We start from the raw sequence: 20,578 nt of genomic DNA on the forward strand, positions 1-20,578 counted from the left end.
TTAAAGCCCTGTTTACAGATCGTTTCTGATGAAAATGGGGGGAGCGAAAGAAACCTAAAAATCTCGGGACAGCAGCATGTGTCCACATTTTTATCTTAACCGTTCTATTTCATCAGAAACGATCTGTAAACAGGGCTTTAAGTGTAAAATACCGAACTTGTCCTTTAAAAAACTTAGGGAGACGCAGGTCAGTGGAACGGAAAAAGCGCAAAGTATAGAGACATGTTTTTAAAAAAGTTGAACTCCTAACTTGAGCTCCGCGTTTTTAGAATGCTTGGGATGCAATGTTTTAGAATGTGCAAAACATTGCAAGAGACACAAGCTTAACAGTTAAAGATGGCCGTCTGGCGTACGTTTACATTGAAAAAGAATGTAAAAAAACAATAAACAACATGAAAAAAAAGCTTTAAGAAAAAAAAAAGTTTTTGACATCTTAGGTAGGAGGGAGTACAAGCAAGTAAGAGCTGGAGAACTTTCTTCCTGAAAGTTTGATCATGATACTTTCTGACAGCTTATCAACATCATTTCACAGGTGCAAACAGTATAGTATCATGTGTGACAAGGTCGCACTGAAAGGACTGAAGCGTGGTGGCAAAGTCGCCTCCAAGTTGTCTCCGGTCTGCTAAAAGCAACAGTCTGAGGCAGTGTTGACATGTATCCATTAAGAGAACATGCAGTCAGGGCTGTTATTTGAAGTCATACTTGCAGGAAATGACACGACTGCCCTCCACAGTTGTGACTCCACTTACTGTCTTGCTTGAGTTGTTTAAGAGAACTAAAAAATGAAGCTGCCACACTTCAGTGGGCCTAAAACTAAAGCCAAACGCTTCGAGTGATAAGAGAGAAAAGATTTAAGACTCTGGAGGATTAAACATCACTGAAGCAAAACCAGGGAGGGCCAATTTGAAGGAGGAACCAATGTGTGAACTCAGGGGGGATAAGTGGGAGGCTTTAATATGGAACACTTCCCATGGTTCGTCACATAAAAACTGATTCCAATCTGCTATTTGGCAGCCTTTGTGTCCTGCTGTTTCATTTTTATTCTTGTAGGGAGCATGTTCGACCCACACCAAGGTGTTTTTTTTTTGTTTTCTTCAACAATCTCAATAACACAGAACTGACACAGAGTGCCGACCGAAGCAAGTGAAGCAGGAATTTCATCAAACCAGCATGAATAAACCTGGCAGAATCAAACTTATTTTCACCTACCAAAGATGTCTAGTTGGCACAGTGGGCTGCTTCACGGCAACCAAAGCTCCACCTTTGTCCAAAAACCACACGTTGTGCTCTTCTTCAAAAATCTGCATCATGGGAAGAACAACATGGAGTTATTTTCATGTTATTGAACAAATCGGAACAAAAGGGGCTTTCGCACCGGGTAGTTCTAGGAACTAGCCACCAGCGTGGTTCCCAGAGAACTAATGGTTTCCTTATGAACATTTTCCTGGTTGCATTCGCACCGTCAGTAGGAACTCTGAAGTGATATAAGCCGTGCTTGTTGTTGTGACTTTTATTTTGATGGCGCAGCGGACCTTTATTTTGACAGCGATGAGAATGCCAGCCTGAGCCACAGTGCTCGCATTCTCCGTGTTCATTAGTTTACGACCTGTCAAACAGTCCAGTCTAATACGATATTAGATAGAACTTTTATACATAGAAAGTAGACAGTATATGAAAGGGTACTGGCGTTTGCCGTGTGGTTGATGTCCAGTGTTGCTAGCTGAGCAGAAATACATAATCGCTTGGTCCCCTCAAAGTTGCGTTGGATTTTCTCCCTTAGCATAAAGGTTGAGAGGTCCATCTATCACTGTTTTCCATGTTCGTAATTTGTGGAGTAAATATATAAGCTATAATCTATGTGATTACACAGCTTTTTTTTAAATGGCGGGTGCTGGTGTTTCGTGTGCGTTCGGCCAATCAGCGTACACTTACATCACTGGTAGTTCCTATAGTGCTGGTTTAGAACCTACTCTGAAGTAGGAGCTAAATTAGTTCCACCTAAAGGAGTTCATAGAACTAAAATCATTCCTAGTTCCTGTGGTGCGAACACGCCGGAATCCGGGTACTTCTGCCAATGGTTCTAGGAACTATGAAAAGGTTCTTCCGGTGCGAAAGCCCCTAAAGGTAGTTTGCATATTAAACAAATTTGAGTACTTTCCTTGCAAACAAATGCCAAATTTACACTGCAAAGGCGGCACAGAAGCGCTTCTGAAGTGGCAATTAGGTGTCTTTACACAGACTGCTTAATGCTGCTCATAAATGCATTTACACAACAATTTTGACTGCATATTGTTATACTAGGGGCTGAGGTGGATCAGGGCAGGTATAATTTAGTCTGGCTTTCATGCTGCATTGCGTCTTTACACAAAATTTTGAGCAGGCACAGAGCAGCCTTAACTCAGCTGTGTAAAGATGCCTTTTCGTTTTTTTATGCTAGCTTTTGCACTCTGGTTTAACCTTTTCGGTTTTGCAATTATTGGCTCTTTCATAAGAATTGTGTTTTTGCTGATTTTTATGTCCCTTTGGATAAAAAACGAAATAAAATCTGTTAAAAAGTTAAATGAAAATGTATACTATCAGTCAAAAGTTGAAACTATGAAATAACAGAATGGGAATTATATAGTGTGTGTGTGTGTGTGTGTGTGTGTGTGTGTGTATATATATATATATATATATATATATATATATATATATATATATATATACACACATACATATACACATACATATACACACACACACACACACACACACACACACACACACACACACACACACACACACACACACACACACACACACATATATATATATACACACACACACACACACACACACACACACACACACACACACACACACACACACACACACACACACACACACACACACACACACACACATATATATATATACATACACATACACATACACATACACATACACATACACATACACATACACATACATACATACATATGAATCTTGATAAATTAGAACAGATATTTTTAGTACAGAGGTGTGAAGCAGCCATACCTGTCTCCAGTTATTGCCTGCGTCTGATGAAATGAACATAGCCACATTATTGTAAGACAGTTCGGAGCCAATATTTCCTAGGAAATAAATCATAAAAAACATTTGTGTTAAATAATGAAACAAAGTAAAAACCAGCATGCCACATTAATCCATAAACCAACAAATATGTATTTATATTTGAATAAGCAGCCTTTGTAATTGAGGTCAGGCAGTATGGTTCAATATTTGCTCAATTCATGCTCATACAAGCTCAATATATATACACAATAAACACATAAACAAACACACTCAGCTCTGACTGCAATGTTCCCTCACATCCTGACAAAAACAATGATATGCACTATCATTAAAATATTTTTTTTAATGTTTTTGAGTCTCTATTGCTCACCCAGGCTGCATGTATTTGTTCAAAAATACAGTAAAAACAGAAACATTGTGAAATATTATTACAATTTAAAATTATTGTAAACTATTCTAATATATTTTAAAACGAAATTTATTCTTGTAATGCAAAGCTGAATTTTCAGCATCATTACTCCAGTCTTCAGTGACACATGATCCTTCAGAAATCATTCTAATATGATGATTTGCTACTCAAGAAACATTTATTATTATCAGTGTTGAAAACAGTTTTGCAGCTTAATATTTCTGTAGAAACCATGATACTTTATTTTCAGGATTATTTGATGAATAGAAAGTTCAAAAGAAAAGCATTTAAATGTATTTCATTTATTTCATGTATTTTGTTCACTTTGTAACATTCTAAATGTATTTACGGTCTCTCTTGATCAGTATAATGCATCCTTGCAGAATAAAAGTAGGCTATTAAAATATTTCAATATGAACTCAAACACTTCTACTCATCCAAGAGCAAATGGTCTGAGCTACTGTATATTATCCACACTCATTTTATATCTGTAAACTCTTACTGCATGAAAACAAATGTCTAATTTTTGTGAATTTTAGGAGAAACATCTGAGTCAGTGTTCTGAAGCTCTACAAGAGAAAGTTCTGAGCAACAAAATTTCCCTCTGGGAACGACTCTGAATTACAGTAGAGCGAACGAGAAAGATAAGGAAAGAGTGCTGCATATTCACAGATGAACTGATACTCTTGTGTAGTTTTGTTGCGTCGATGTTGTTTTACGCCTACGCACACAAACATGATGACTAGCGTATAACCGCCTGCAGTCGCCTCTGCTGTGTGCTGTTGCCCTGTCTTCTAAGACTGTCAGAATGAACTGAGAGGAAGTGACTGTACGTCCTTGAGTTGCCTGTGAGAAATTAGTTTATTTCCTTCGAGTGAAAACTTCAACAGCAAACCCGCTGGAGATGTGAAATGAGAGAGATGTTTATGTTTAGAGAAATCCTGTATATTTAATAAATGATTGCACTTGAGGTGATTTCATGACAAATATTTAACACCTGGCCACCCATTAAAGTACAACACAAATGAGAAATGAGTTATGACACTATCAATTTGAAAACTGTTGATGGATATTTCTGTGGAAAACAGGAAAATTGTAATGGTTTTACATACCATTACAACATTTTGGTGCATGGCCTCGAACATGCATCAAGGCCATTGCATAAGCCAAAAAAAACGAAATATGAAGACATTCATATAAGAGAATAATGTGCATTTCTGTACATTGATAACTGCATGGAACTGCATTAGTTTGTTCTAATAGCAGGGAAGTGTTACCCTGGGAATCCAGAGTTCTTGCGAGAGCACAAGCTGAATTTGCTCAGCGAGTTTACTCTGGCGTTGAGTAATGGAGCTCATTAAATATGCCCTTGTATCCGAGCTGCACCAATCACATCGGGTTATCTGATATAGGTGGGCCAGAGGCGAGCTAAACAGATGACGACAGCGCTGTGACGTCGAAGTCATTAGTAAACATTGCAAGATGGCTATGGATGAACACCAGTTGTTTGAAACGGCTTTGGCCGCTAGAATGAACGAGTTTGACTTGGATTTTTATCTAAAAGAGGAACAGAAGACGGCACTCGAATCGTTCCTTTGCAAGAAGGATGTTTTTGCTGTTTTGCCGACCGGATACGGCAAGAGTCTAATCTACCAGTTATCTCCGCTGGTAGCTAAGCGTATGGGGCTTGTTGTGATTGGTCGTAGTGTTATCCAATTGCGTGCAGTGAGATTTTCAAATGCATGCTGGGTGCCGCCCCTCGAGCTGGCCGATTTTCATTAGTCGATGCCAGACCATTAATCTTTTAGATTTAGGTCTGGATTTCCAGGCTAGGGAAGTGTAACAAAACCTGCACAAGTGAGATTTAAATTTGGCTGGTCACTTCTGCTACAGTAGTTAGCAAATTAAGCATTAAAACACATTCAAGCTGCTCATTATCAGATTTGATATTAAAATTCTCTAAAATTCTAAACCTGCATGACTTTTTTTCTGCAGAACACAAAAGAAGATATTTTGGAGAATGATTGACTTCCACTGTATGGACATTTCATTATTTTATGCTCCACGGAGTTGACATACGACAGAATTTTCTATTGTGGTTCGTTTTTGTAATTTAGGGTGAACTGCTCATTGCAAAGCTGAGAGGAATCAAATGTCATATCACTTTTTCAATTGATGCCAAAAACCACTTTCAACACCAACTAACAGGACACATCTCTGACTGCGAACAGCAAAAGCTCTGGTGTGAAAGCATTCTTACTGACCAGCCTGAAGTATCAAGCAACATTTTAGTTTCTCACCGACATACAGAACAGCAACCGAACATGACAGTCCCACACATGTCGCTCAGGTTTTCCATTTACCTGTAGCCACGATGACTCCCGGCGCCGAGCTCTTGGTGGAGATGGAGCCTGAGAGGTACGGGTTCTCTGACATCTGCAGTTGTAGGTGCAGCGAGCAAAACGGCTGAGCAGAGAGAAAGAGACACATCCTCCATTAGCCACAACAAAGCTATTATGTAGCTGTCAATCAAAGCAAGCCAACGTGATCCCGCAGGCATGAGAACGTCTAAGACAATAAGCGCACAGGCAGTGCTGTGTTGGCCATATTGTAGGTGACTTTATGCTTAATATTAAACAATTCATGATATAGAAACAACTCCCATAATTCACTGTCATGACCCAGGAGTACCATGGACAATGCTGTGTGATCTATTGTGTACTGGGTACTGTTAATCTTGTGGTCGGATATCTGCATGTAAACAAAATAACAGCTCAGGTAAATCAAGGAAATACATCTATGAAGCAAACCTAGCCAATCATGTTAAAGGACGATAGAGGACAACGCTGCAAAAAGATACTATGCTTATCAAGGCAACACATGTAGAATTGAGAAAAATACAGCTGTTGCGAGAATAATCCATTCAAATTCGGATGTAGAATATTCCATATTTGATATTTTCCCAAATATCTAAAGTTCAAACCATAAAGGCCAGATTTTTGGTAGACGATACAAAACAAAATGGCAATGCTTCTATTAGATTAGTAGGTGTTTGGCTGTTAACACAGTCACCTGGAAACCAATTTGCAGAGGATAAACAATGTGATTTGATGTTTTATAGGTGTAATCAACACAGATGATCACCCCTGTCTCTGCACACGTTTGCTAACATTTTATCATATCATTTCGGAGCTTTGACTCATTGATGCGTTTTGTTTGCTTGACATGTTTTTTAATTAACTTTGAGCATCTCCCTGGGTGCAGAAACACTGCACAATGATGTCCTGAGTTGTGAATTTTTGTATAAGTTTCCAAGTTTATGTGTCATTCTATTACACTTTTCCAATAAGGAAGTTGATTTCCCGAAACTGAAAGCACTATACACTGTGGCATGCCGTGACTCGTCAAAACTAAATCGTGGCCATTATAATCATCTGTTCTACACGGGAAGCAGTCAATGTACATATAATAATGTAAATAAATAATACATCAGTCCACTTTATTTTGACTGCTATTAAATGACTGCTCTGGTTGTATAATTTGAGTAATCTTCTGTTTTTCAGTTGTAGTTAAACTATCATACACTATTATTTGGGGTTAGCACGTTTTTTTTTGTTGTTTTTTTTTTTGTTTTTTTGAAGCCAGGATGCATTAAATGTATCAAAAGTGAAAGTAAAGACTTATACATTGTTACAACAAATCTATTAGTTTCTATTCATCAAATAATTCTGAAAAAAAATCATGCTTTCTATACAAATATTTAGCAGTTGTCAACATTGATAATCATAAGAAATGCACCAAATCAGCATATTAGAATGATTTCTGAAGGATCATGTGACACTGAAGACTGAGTGATGATGCTGAAAATTCAGCTTTGACATCACAGGAATAAATTACATTTTAAAACATATTAGAAAACAGCTAGTTTGAATCTACTGTTACTGTTGTACTGTATCTTTAGTCAAATAAATGGTGAGCATAAGAGACTTCCTTCAAATTATTATAATTATTTTTTTATTACCACCAATTTTTTTAATGGTATGCATTTTACTATTCTAAAATAGCCCATGCAAAGTAAATTTCATAGCATTTCCAAATAAAGTGAAATTTGATTTAATTGTAATATTGCTGAAGTAGCCTCAAGCTTACAGCTGATTGGTCCGTGTTAGTAAATATTCAGAAATAGCAAGTAGAAACTAGACAGCCTCAAGCCGTGACTTGTACAAGTATGTGTATTTGAAATAAAGGGCATGTGCGATGTTTTATTACTGAGTGCAATTGTGGGTACATGTTATTTATCCAACAGTGAAAAGATAACATGAAGGAGGGTGGGGGGTATGGCATTGTTGAAAGTGCTATCCTTACCATACGGGCTAATTGCCTTTTACAGTCATTACCGGCAAAAGACAGGGATTTGACATTAAAACAGAGAAGTAACTCTCCTAGGACCTCCAACATAACAAAACAAGAATTATACCTGCTCTCCACATGCAAGAAATTGTCCTTTTCATCCCCTCAATGGATGGCTTGACATTATTACGTGGACGGCAAAGGCAACAGGATTTCAAGTCAATAATCGTAAGGGTTATAGGAGGCTATGAGAGTGTCAAACAAGAGAACTATTACAGTCAACTCAGATTCAAGTCTCTTCAATCTGCAGGGGCTCTGTGTGTATTTCAGCCTTCATTTTTTTTCTTCTGCATCTAAACATGTTGCCGCTACTAAATATCCATGGTTCCCGATGTGTATCCAAGACCCTAAAACTAGTTTTCATTTAAAAATAATAATAATAATAATAATAATAAAATATGACTTGATTTACCTACACAAGGAAAATCTAATATCCTTTTATGCAATATTATGCATTACAGAGTCTGTAGCCTTTAATCAAATTATTTGGAGAAACAAAATTTCCTTGTGAGAATTAGACAGTTAAGCTAAGTGCATGCCAACAAGAGATAATTCCTACATTTCCTTGCATATTCTTTTGTGTACCCATAAATAACAAAATAAAATAATAAGAAATAGTTTTTAGTAATAATTAATATGATTTGATCAACTTGGACAAATTGACCAAGTTAAAGGAATAGTTCACTCACTAATAAATAATACTAATTAAAAGTATATATATATATATATATATATATATATATATATATATATATATATATATATATATATATATATATATATAATACTGTATAAATCATACCTATCTGACCGCTACCATTTTGTCTATTTAAATGGAGAAAAATCGATCATAACTCCAGTAAACTATGGAGTGCCGCAGGGATCTGTGTTAGGCCCTCTGTTATTCTCAATATATATGATGCCACTTGGAAATATTATAAGGAAACATGGAATTAGTTTCCATTGTTATGCTGATGACACTCAAATATATATTTCATCACGGCCGGATGAAAACGCTAAATTATCCAAATTGACAGAGTGTGTTAAAGATATAAAAGATTGGATGACGCATAATTTTCTTTTATTAAATCCAGACAAGACAGAGGTAATACTTATCGGTTCAAAAAACCGCCCACAAAACCTCGCACAATACAACTTTAACATCGTAGGATGTCCTGTTACTTTATCCTCTACAGTAAAAGACCTGGGTGTTATACTCGATTGCAACCTGTCTTTTGAAAATCATATTTCATATGTTACAAAAACAGCCTTTTTCCACCTTAGAAACATTGCTAAGCTACGTGATATGCTATCAGTTTCTGATGCAGAAAAGTTAGTTCATGCATTCATGACCTCGAGACTGGATTAATGTAATGCTTTATTAGCTGGTTGTCCTGCATCCTCAATAAACAAACCACAGTTAGTCCAAAATGCCGCCGCTAGAGTTCTTACGAGATCAAGAAAATATGATCATATAACACCGATTTTATCATCACTGCATTGGTTACCTATAAAGTTCCGTATTAATTACAAGGTATTGCTACTGACTTATAAAGCCCTAAACGGCTTAGCTCCAGTCTATTTAACGGATCTTCTATCGCCCTATAATCCATCACGCTCTTTAAGATCACTAAATTCAAGGCTTTTGGTCATACCTAGGATATCCAGAACCACCAAAGGAGGGAGAGCATTTTCACATTTGGCTCCAAAACTCTGGAATAGTCTTCCTGATACTGTTCGTTGCTCAGACTCGCTCTCCCAGTTTAAAACTAGATTAAAGACACATCTCTTCAGCCAGGCATTCATATAATATTTTTAATCTTACAGTTCAAACTACAAGTTCATAAATGCCAGAGGAGAACTGGCCCCCGACTGAGCCTGGGTTCTCCCAAGGTTTTTTTTTCTCCATTAGGTCACCTGATGGAGTTTTAGGACACCATTAGGTCACTTGATGGAGTTTTTCGGTTCCTTGCCACTGTTGCCTTTGGCTTGCTTAGTTGGGGATATTTTGGGGATATTTAATTTAATTTTATCAATCAATAAATTCCACTAGAAACAAACCTTGTTGTATTATTTTAATTTAATACTGTGAAGCTGCTTTGATACAATCTGTATTGTGAAAAGCGCTATACAAATATACTTGACTTGACTTGACTTGTATATGATAGTGTGTGTCACTTGGTCAATTTGTTGTTTTTGTTAATTACTCTATCACTCAATCACTCAATCAATCACTCAATCACTCAATCAATCAATCAAACAATCAATCAATCACTCTATCTATCTATCAAACAACAAATTTACCAAGTTAAAGGAATAGTTCACTCACTATTAAAAATTGTAATACAATAAAAAAATGAAGAAACAAAATTCAAAATGAAAATTTGTATTGATTCATTGTTGATTTATTGTTCATTTAATTTTACTTTATTTTTAATTTTATAACACTCACAATGTATAAAATGTATTTTAGTAATGATTAACATGAGATAAATAAATAATTCACTGACTAATGAAATGAAATGAAGTGAAATAATAAATGAAATGAATTTTTGTCCAACCCACATCTTTATTTCTCTCTCTCCCACTTCCTTACCAGCACACAATGAATGGGATTTCCAGCCAGGTCAGTAGCAGGCGCTTGCAAAAGCCTCCAGTCGCGGCCCTTGTTGTAAGTAATGTACGTCTTCACCTGGTTCTCCACCTTCCTATTAGCAATGAGCATGCCTTCAATCCCTGCTACCTGGGAACAAGGGGGAAGAAATACAATACAAATATGAACATCTATATCCATGGTTACAGCTCTTTCGACTGTCATCTAAAAAAGCCTCTTAATTACGCAGTATCTAACGCCCACTCTATGATAGCTCAAGCTAGCTGACATGTTCCAGACAATTTCAAGGTATTCCTCTAGCTGACACGCATCTAACCCACAGCCAGGCTGCTCATCCTTGGCTTGAAACAAGTCCAAACTTAGCAATATTGAATCGTGACAGCGGTGCTAGCGACCGGTTTAAATTGCTCCCGCTAGCGAAGCCTGCTCTAAGGCAGGGTCCGAGTCTGTAAGTGGCACTAATAGGGACTGCATTTGACAGTGTCACAGTGACGGAGCCGCATTGGATGGACATGGCTAATGATGTCCCCCCCCTCCGCTGGCCAGGCATGTCAATCACAGTGGTAATTATTTATTATCCTTTAGCTTCCATCTCTCCATTCCAATGTTCTCCCTGGAAGAAGATGGATGTACTGGTTGTTGTAGAGTGGTTCATATTCAGCATGTTCTGCAAATCGGGTCACACTTCAGTGAGTGGATCAGCTGCTCATTCGTGTTTACAATGAATTAATCAGGGCTATGTGTTCAGCACTATGCAAACAATCAAAAGAGCAAACAAAGCAAAGATCTTTAGCCTGAAATACATCTGTTAAAAACAGAGTAAAATCCGAATAACCCAAAAAAGTCTTGATGTTTTAACTGTTTAAGAAGCCATTTGGGATGCAACATACTGTATGTTGGTGACTTTTCAACTGGGAGGAAAAACAAATTGGAAATCATTGGCAACCTGGGGAACTGACCTTCTACATCCGCTTATAATCAACTTTGAGACCAGTTGGTTAAAAGTAATAATAAAAATGGCTAAGACAATTTTATTCTGAGAAAGCAACCAATGAAACATTGTTGTCCATAAGCTTTTTGGGTCTATTGTACACTACACTCTTACAAATAAAGGTTCTTTATTGGCATTGATGGTTCCATGAAGAACCTTTAAAGGGATAGTTTTCCCAAAAATTTACTCACCCTCAAGTTGCTCCAAATCTGTATGAATTTCTTTCTTCTGCTAAACACAAAATATATTTTGAGGAATATGGGTAACCAAACAGTTGATGGTTACTGACATTCTTCTAAATATCTTATTTTGTGTTCAGCAGAAGAAAGAAACTCATACAGGTTTGAAACAACTTGGGTGAGTAAATGATGATAGAATTTTCTTTTTTGGGTGAACTATTCCTTTTAACATTCACGGAAACTTTCCATTCCACAAAAAGGTTATTTATAGTGCAAAAAGGTTCATTAGATTTTTTTAATCTGCTTCACTCAAAAAAAAAATGGCATCTATTATATAAAAAAAAAAATGGAACCTTTACTTTTAAGAGTCTCCCGTTCAAACGACTGAGGATGTTAAGATTATTTAATAGTTTTTGAAATAAGTATCTTATGCTCACTATTTATTTGATCATTGTAAAACAACTTTTTTTCAAATTCTTTGATAATAGAATATTGGAAACATTATATATATATATATATATATATATATATATATATATATATATATATATATATATATATATATATATATATATATATATATTTTTTTTTTTTTTTTTTTTTTTTTAACAATGTAGAAGTCCTTACTGTTACTTCTAACACTGTAAAAAAAATAAAAATACATCCCCAAGTCAAAAATTTCAAGTGACCGATAACATCTAAATTTTTCAATTAGTCTGACGTATTATTTCTCATTGAGCCAATGTTAACAGACTATTGCAACAAGAATTTCACTTGGGCCAATTGAAAAATTTTGATGTTATCGGTCACTTGAAATTTTTGATTTGGGAGGGTTAGAAATTGTTTATAGTGAACCAATGAAATACATCATGGCTGAATAAAAGTATTACTTTCTAAAAAAAAAAAAAAAAAAAAATCTTACTGACCCCAAACTTTTGAACGGTTGTCTATATTTTAGTGTTGCCAAGGAAATCATAGTGCATACTTTGCCAACAGAATGACATGCCGCTGATGCCAACACCAAAAAAGTTTGTGCAAATGGTGCCAGAATCAAAATATGCATTATTAATCATTACTGTTATAGAACTATATAAAAAGTAAAATAACCCCACTTCTCGCCGATCAATAAGCAGATAAATATGACAAACTTCCAGCCACAAACCGCGTATAGGCTCCAACTGGAGTTTCAGTGAAAAAAGCCAGTTTTCAATAAGCAGTAATGAAGGCTGCTGCAATCTATTAGAGATATGGATGGACTGCTGATTCAGTATTGGCAGGGTAAGCGTGCATTGAGCCAGCCTTGGCACAGCAATGGGGAGGCGCATCATAACCAATGCATTAATGAAACCATCCTTGCACGCACTCACTAATGGAGACTATTTTTAGCTGCTTGGACAAGGGGAGTGAATGTTTCAGTCCTCGACTTTTTTTGTGCTTTGTACAGGCTGCTAATTTTAAAGCAATATAATATAGTGTATGCTGAGAGCAACCATAGTCTGATGGTAATGTCTTACTGTCATGAAGGAAGAATGGTTTCCTTGAACTCAATTGGCAAATCTATTATTATAGAAAAACTACAGACAATGTTCTTGGCCACAGACAGCTGGATCGATCTTGAAATATTGATACTTCCGATACTTAAGTTTTCTAGTGAGGATTTACCCTCACAAAATAATTTTGATTGTGGCAGACTAGTGATTTTATTATTTAGTATAAAAAAAATCATGCAAATTATATGGTTTCGATTAAATTATTACAATTAATTAAATATAAATAAAAAAAGTATATATACATACATATTCCGATATTTAGGTTATTTTTTGCAAGTATGTATTTACATTTGTAAGTACATTTTTTTATAGACCTTGACAGGAATGAAAACGAGGCTGTGAGGGACAGACTTACAGTGTTTTCAATCGCATCCGCTTTAAAAAGCTGTATAAAGCTCCTATAGATCACTTATCATTTTCCACAGCTCATTGTTGTTGTTTTTTAAAACTTAAATTACTTGGAAATATATTTTTGCAGTGTTTCAGCAGAGCAATCCAAAAACACATTAAATAACAGTACATCCCACTGAAGAGATGTATGTCTATCCCTCACAGCCTCGCTCTCGTTAAAAATCAAAGATGGCGCTGCTGTGAATAAGGTCTATTCACTTTAGTACTTGAAAAGAAAATATCTAACAGCCTATTACTACAACATAGAGAATTTAGCCTTATTAAAAGAAGCAAGCAAAGCAAAGCAAAGCCATTGACCTGAAAAGGGTATAATGCAGACTACAGCTGAGAGGTGTTTAAATAACATAACAGGAGAAACTGATTGAAAGGCAATTCACTTCATTCAGTTCCACTTGCCGTATGTTATTCTCTTTTATGAGCTGATATTTATTTCTCTCATAGAAGTACAAAGCCTGTCTAGTAAGTCCTTTAGGCTGTTGCTTGACAATATAATAATGACCCCCAAGCTCTGTTGTCTTCACAAGATCTTTGAAACAACTAAAAGATTCCTAATTATTGAATTTATTATTATTATTATTATTATTAAAAAACTTCTCTAGAAGTCGATATAAGTACCTATCCTACACAACTATTTGAAGGTTCTGATATGCATTAACGTTGATGCTAAATAAACAATGAAGACAATATGAATTTTTATGTGAGAATTGTACTGACAGTATTCCTTAACCGTGCTCGAGACACCAGCTATCATGCTCCAAAACACAGCAAAACTTAAGCTAGATTTCCTAGATGGAGAAAGTTACAGTCTGTTTTCATGGTACAATGAACTCTAATCTCAAAAGATCAAGGGAAACTTCATTCCTTATTATAGGACCCCTTTAAAACGGGCTTGTACATGAAACGCGAGCAGTTCCCATTGAATCAGCAGCCTCTCCCCGCTAGCACCCCCTCGATAACATTTAACTACAACTCAATTTATCTCTCTGTCTTCATTGCTATCGTTCATTTATGCTTGTTAATTCCCCAGAGGCTTAAGATAATGTGGGCTATGCTTGAGTGCCAGGGCGAGAAGTGGCGTCTGACATGAATTCTAATGCAGCCTGAGGAGTAATGAGCATCTAGCATGAAGCCGTTGACTTGAAGGCTAATGTTAGCGTGTTAACAAGTTAGTGATGACGTTATGCCTCGTAAAGGTCGATCATGCTGTTGCCTCCGAGGCCACGGCTGGTCCTGACGTTTTCCAGGGCCAAGGTGAAGTACACCCCACGCGTGTCAGATATGTACAGGTTGTAGGTGTCGTTCTGGTTCCACTCCTGGACGGCGGTGAAAACCTGACCTTGATCTGTGCTCACAATATGCATGTCCTAGAAAAAGAAAGAAGGAGAAAAGACAGCTGAAGGGTGAGAAAAAAGAAAGCAGAAGTCATTAGTAAGGACCCCTGCTAGTTCTTGCCGGGCATGATCTACGGGATTACATGTTTGCGAAGAGCTCAGTTGAACATGTGTTTTAATGTATACCCAGCTGACCAAAGCTAGCCAACTGAAACGATGTTGTACTTCAGTCCTATAACTGGAGAAATGTGCAGAAATGTGCTTGGCATTGGTGACTAAAAACCTTTACTTTTGTGTAATCATTAATCCAAGCCAATAGGTGTAAGTATAAAAGCCAAAACCACTGTTGTATCAAGCGAGGTATCTGCAGGGGATTTGTAAGCTGATCAAAAGCTAATAATTAATTAAATCATAAAAATGCACAAATAAAATTCATAAATGATTTTCAAATAAACAAATCAAAATAAAACAGGAACCCTGTATCTCCATATTTTGTATTTTTTTTCTTCATAAATCATTTATTTTGGTCTCCCGTTATATCAGTCTCTGGGTTTTGCAAATATTTAACCAATGAAAAGTATTAAAAATAGCTTGTGATTAAAACGTGTAACTCCACTGGCTCCGCAAATTGCCGGTTGGTAAAGCCTCAAAACTTGGGGGTGGGAGGAGTTAAGATGGATGGGCCAAAAAAATAATTTTGCCTGTTGTATTTTGCCTATGTCGCAATTTGAGGTAAATCCAGCCCTGTAACTGATTAAATATAACTAAATAAAACTGCAAATATTTTATTTTTAATCAATCTAATTCATTTTGAAATGTTATGTAGCCTCTTACCTTTGGAAGGGAGTATTTGGGGATTTTGATGCGTACAAAATGTTCTCTTTGATAGGATACATAGTAGCTCGCTCTGCCAGTAGTCGTCACCTGAATGAAAAAAAAAAAAAAATCATATCTCATATCTCAGATATCAAATAACTGGCTTCAACACTGGAAGATCCACTGACAGTAAATATTGATTTGTCTTTGTACTCTGAAGAAAAGTTAAGAAGGGTTCAGTATGACCAACATCTTACATCACACAGTATGAGTAATTTTATATAACGCTGATGCTGTATATTAAAATATACACTCTAATATTGGCTTTGTCAAAAGTAACCTAACTGGCAACTCAGAGATGGGTAAGTTTCGGACAGAACATGTTGGGTTAAACGTCTAAACGGTAGTGTATATACAGGTATAAATAATCGGAAAGCGGCTATTCCGGTAATGGAAGTTGAGCAAATTAATTACTTTTTCAGATTTTAAATTACTAATTTGAGTCCTTAATAAACTAATAAAACAATCATTAAAAACATTTGGAGAAAAAACGATAGTTATTCTGCTATACTGCAGTATACAGTATATACTTTATTGTAAAGCGACCTTGAGTTTCCTGAAAGGCGCTACATAAAATAAACGTATTATTATTTATTTTATTATTATACAACAAAAGTTACATTTTGTAATGCGTCTATCATCATATAGCAGAACATCTATCAGCATGTCTAGCAGTAGTAAATAGACCTTATGTAGCCCCGCCCCCTTTTCAGCACTGCGCTCGTTGAGTTCTGTCTTCCGGTTTGTATTTCCACAGAATGAACCGCTCATTTTAAAATCTTCCAGGTATCCTGACATTTGTTATGACATCCACTTCAAACATCACAATGCCATGATAACTTTCGTTAACTCTACAATAAGGAAATCCACTTCACCAGCGAATTACTCTTCGACAGTGATGCCATAGAAATATTCAGAGCTACCGCAAAAATGGCGCATAAGGTCTATACTGTAATAGCATCCAGCCCTAGCACAGTCATTTAATGAGATCCTGAGCTATTAACCTTCTGTCTTCTCCAGCACATCAAACAAACCTGTAAATTCAGAAGGCTAATTCAGTAACGGAGAGTGGAGTGTCTAGAACGGCTCGTTTAAAAGAATCTCCCCCTATGATTTGGAGGATACTGCATGGCCTGGATTTGTCGATGCCCTTTGCAGTTCAGGAGTGGAGTGGAGAGTGGTAAATATCTTGTAGGACAATCAATACCCTCATTATTCTCTGTCAAGAGAAATCTTTAATTCTCGCAAGCAACGCGGCTGCTCCCATCCCACTCCGAGGGGGATTGTTGGCGCTAATGATAGCGTGTGTAGCGAATACACACTGGTTGTTAGCATACACAGCAAGAACTGTCAGAAGCTTGTCAAATCTACAGCTACACAAGGGGGAATGGAGAATGAAATAAATAACCGTTTCACAGCACAAAAGATACTTCATTCTGCCAAAGTAGCGGGCATGTTTAATTCATCCCACCTCTTTTCATAATTTCAATTAGAGGGCATATATACACCCAACAGGATTCCAATTTGAACATGGGAATAAAATGGGTCCATGATTATATGACAGAAACAATTAAGCTTCTTAGCGGGTAACATGCTTTCAATAAAGGAGGAGAGAGAGGCAGAGGAGGAGAGCGGCGGTCTGGGGAAAGTTCTAAACAAACAGCATGTCCGACGTGTCTCCGAAAAGCGGCTCTGCGTGCAACAGAAGGAAGGAGCAGGCAGGATCGATGGTTTCCAGGGGCAGTTGAACTTCGAAAGAAATTGGGATGATCGATTTTTCTGTTTCACATTCTTTGGACTGTGATGCGACGTGACAAAACATTGGGGTTGAGCGTGTTATCTGCTCTGCTGTTCTTCCGAGAGGGATGGGAGTAAATGTTTTGAACCTTCCCAACAATGTGTGGAACTTTTCGGTTGGCTAGGAAAGATTGCAATTTATAATTTCCAGTCTGAAGTTGTGGCCAATTTTGGCTATTGACTATAGATGCAATTCTTTGTATTTTCCCACACTGCTACATTTCACAAAAAATTACAGAAAGTAACAATGAATTACACGTGAAGTTTTAGGGCATTTTCAGACCTGTAGATAATTGGATTTGTTCCGAAACAGGGACTAAGGGTACGTTTACATGACAATGACGTACAGAAAATGGAAACGTTTTTTCTTTGCACAGGTGACAACATTGTCAAAACAATCCCTGTTCACACGGATCTGTGAAAACAAATAAAAACGCTGTATTATGCAGCCAGGCCAGTAGTTGGCGATGTCACTTTGTAAAGAAACACTACACGCCTATAGATTGAACACGTAATACGCATGCAAATGACATCACCCTTTTCACAGATTCATGTTTTTGTAGTTTACACGGAGAAGATTTTCAAAAACTTGTAGTTTGCGTTTTTAGATCTAAATAAACGGCCAAAACGCATAAAAAGTTTTCCGTTTTTTCCCTTAATTTGTTACAATGTTGCATTTTCGTCTTGGTTAAATTCAGTTTCACAAGACAATGTTTCAAAGCACACCAAAATGTGTTTATTCAAGTCACATGTGAGTAAAAATGTCCTCTTATTGGTCAGAGTTTCCTCTGCGTCATCCTTCAATATGGCAATATGGATTGACAAGTTTGGTCCGCGAGCTTATTGTGGCTTTATCTGTAGTTGTCAAGACACTCGCAAACACCGGCTCTAACTGATCAATTATATATATTTTTTATTATATTTAAATATATATAACATGTATAATGCAGTTAGAGTGGGAATCAAGGATCCGTTGGGACAGAATTATTGCACCGCAAGACAAAAGCAATTATTCAACATTTTAAGATGAAGAGGCGCTGTTTAGTTTTCAACTGCGATAACTAATGTGCTCACTCACAGAATCAGACACTGCTGTTATTAATTATGAGACCGCTTGGTTCGTTGGATTGGATTGCTTTCTCACCTCAATCAAACCGCCCCAGAGTTCGTTTTCAATCAGGACGAGACCACCTAGTTTGGGTGATATCGGAGCAATTGTTTTGGTGCGGATCCAATCGGGATTCCCATGTTCATATATGCCCAAACTAAGAGAGAAAGCGCACCAGGTTCTGAAACAAATGCTCAAAACGAGCCAGGTGTGAAAACGCCCTTGAAGTATAGAAGGACTAAAATAGCATTTTTCTTGTAAAATATACAAACCCGATTCCAAAAAAAGTTGGGACACTGTACAAATTGTGAATAAAAACAGAATGCAATGATGTGGAAGTTTCAAATTTCAATATTTTATTCGGAATACAACATAGATGACATATCAAATGTTTAAACTGTGAAATTGTATCATTTTAAGGGAAAAATAAGTTGATTTTAAATTTCGTGGCATCAACATATCTAAAAAAAAGTTGGGACAAGGCCATGTTTACCACTGTGTGGCATCCCCTCTTCTTTTTATAACAGTCTGCAAACGTCTGGGGACTGAGGAGACAAGTTGCTCAAGTTTAGGAATAGGAATGTTGTCCCATTCTTGTCTAATACAGGCTTCTAGTTGCTCAACTGTCTTAGGTCTTCTTTGTCGCATCTTCCTCTTTATGATGCGCCAAACGTTTTCTATGGGTGAAAGATCTGGACTGCAGGCTGGCCATTTCAGTACCCGGATCCTTCTTCTACGCAGCCATGATATTGTAATTGATGCAGTATGTGGTCTGACATTGTCATGTTGGAAAATGCAAGGTCTTCCCTGAAAGAGACGACGTCTGGATGGGAGCATATGTTGTTCTAGAACTTGGATATACCTTTCAGCATTGATGGTGCCTTTCCAGATATGCAAGCTGCCCCATGCCACACGCACTCATGCAAACCCATACCATCAGAGATGCAGGCTTCTGAACTGAGCGCTGATAACAACTTGGGTTGTCCTTGTCCTCTTTAGTCCGGATGACATGGCGTCCCAGTTTTCCAAAAAGAACTTCAAATTTTGATTCGTCTGACCACAGAACAGTTTTCCACTTTGCCACAGTCCATTTTAAATGAGCCTTGGCCCAGAGAAAACGCCTGCGCTTCTGGATCCTGTTTAGATATGGCTTCTTTTTTGACCTATAGAGTTTTAGCCGGCAACGGCGAATGGCACGGTGGATTGTGTTCACCGACAATGTTTTCTGGAAGTATTCCTGAGCCCATGTTGTGATTTCCATTACAGTAGCATTCCTGTATGTGATGCAGTGCCGTCTAAGGGCCCGAAGATCACGGGCATCCAGTATGGTTTTCCGGCCTTGACCCTTACGCACAGAGATTGTTCCAGATTCTCTGAATCTTTGGATGATATTATGCACTGTAGATAATGATAACTTCAAACTCTTTGCAATTTTTCTCTGAGAAACTCCTTTCTGATATTGCTCCACTATTTTTCGCTGCAGCATTGGGAGAATTGGTGATCCTCTGCCCATCTTGACTTCTGAGAGACACTGCCACTCTGAGAGGCTCTTTTTATACCCAATCATGTTGTCAATTGACCTAATAAGTTGCAAATTGGTCCTCCAGCTGTTCCTTATATGTACATTTAACTTTTCCGGCCTCTTATTGCTACCTGTCCCAACTTTTTTGGAATGTGTAGCTCTCATGAAATCCAAAATGAGCCAATATTTGGCACGACATTTCAAAATGTCTCACTTTCAACATTTGATATGTTATCTATATTCTATTGTGAATAAAATATAAGTTTATGAGATTTGTAAATTATTCCATTCCTTTTTTACTCACAATTTGTACAGTGTCCCAACTT

At 37.1% G+C, this 20,578-nt stretch overlaps 2 protein-coding genes across 2 annotated transcripts in view; both read right to left on the reverse strand.

Annotated features, from left to right (window-relative positions):
• The window catches only part of sorcs3a (sortilin related VPS10 domain containing receptor 3a), a 153,161-nt gene that overhangs the window by 70,214 nt on the left and 62,369 nt on the right, over positions 1–20,578 (reverse strand). The window contains exons 6-11 of the mRNA XM_082163362.1: positions 15,784–15,873; positions 14,803–14,982; positions 10,470–10,616; positions 5,827–5,929; positions 3,037–3,113; positions 1,210–1,301 (exon numbers count right to left, since the gene is read on the reverse strand). Coding sequence (XP_082019488.1) covers positions 1,210–1,301; positions 3,037–3,113; positions 5,827–5,929; positions 10,470–10,616; positions 14,803–14,982; positions 15,784–15,873 — 689 coding nt within the window. The remainder of the gene's footprint in view (positions 1–1,209; positions 1,302–3,036; positions 3,114–5,826; positions 5,930–10,469; positions 10,617–14,802; positions 14,983–15,783; positions 15,874–20,578) is intronic.
• LOC309494152 (uncharacterized protein) overlaps positions 1–20,578 on the reverse strand; it is a 336,845-nt gene that overhangs the window by 13,247 nt on the left and 303,020 nt on the right. The window lies entirely within an intron of this gene.

Source organism: Leuciscus leuciscus (assembly GCF_965113295.1).
Source record: "Leuciscus leuciscus genome assembly, chromosome: 3".
Lineage (NCBI taxonomy): Eukaryota > Metazoa > Chordata > Actinopteri > Cypriniformes > Leuciscidae > Leuciscus > Leuciscus leuciscus.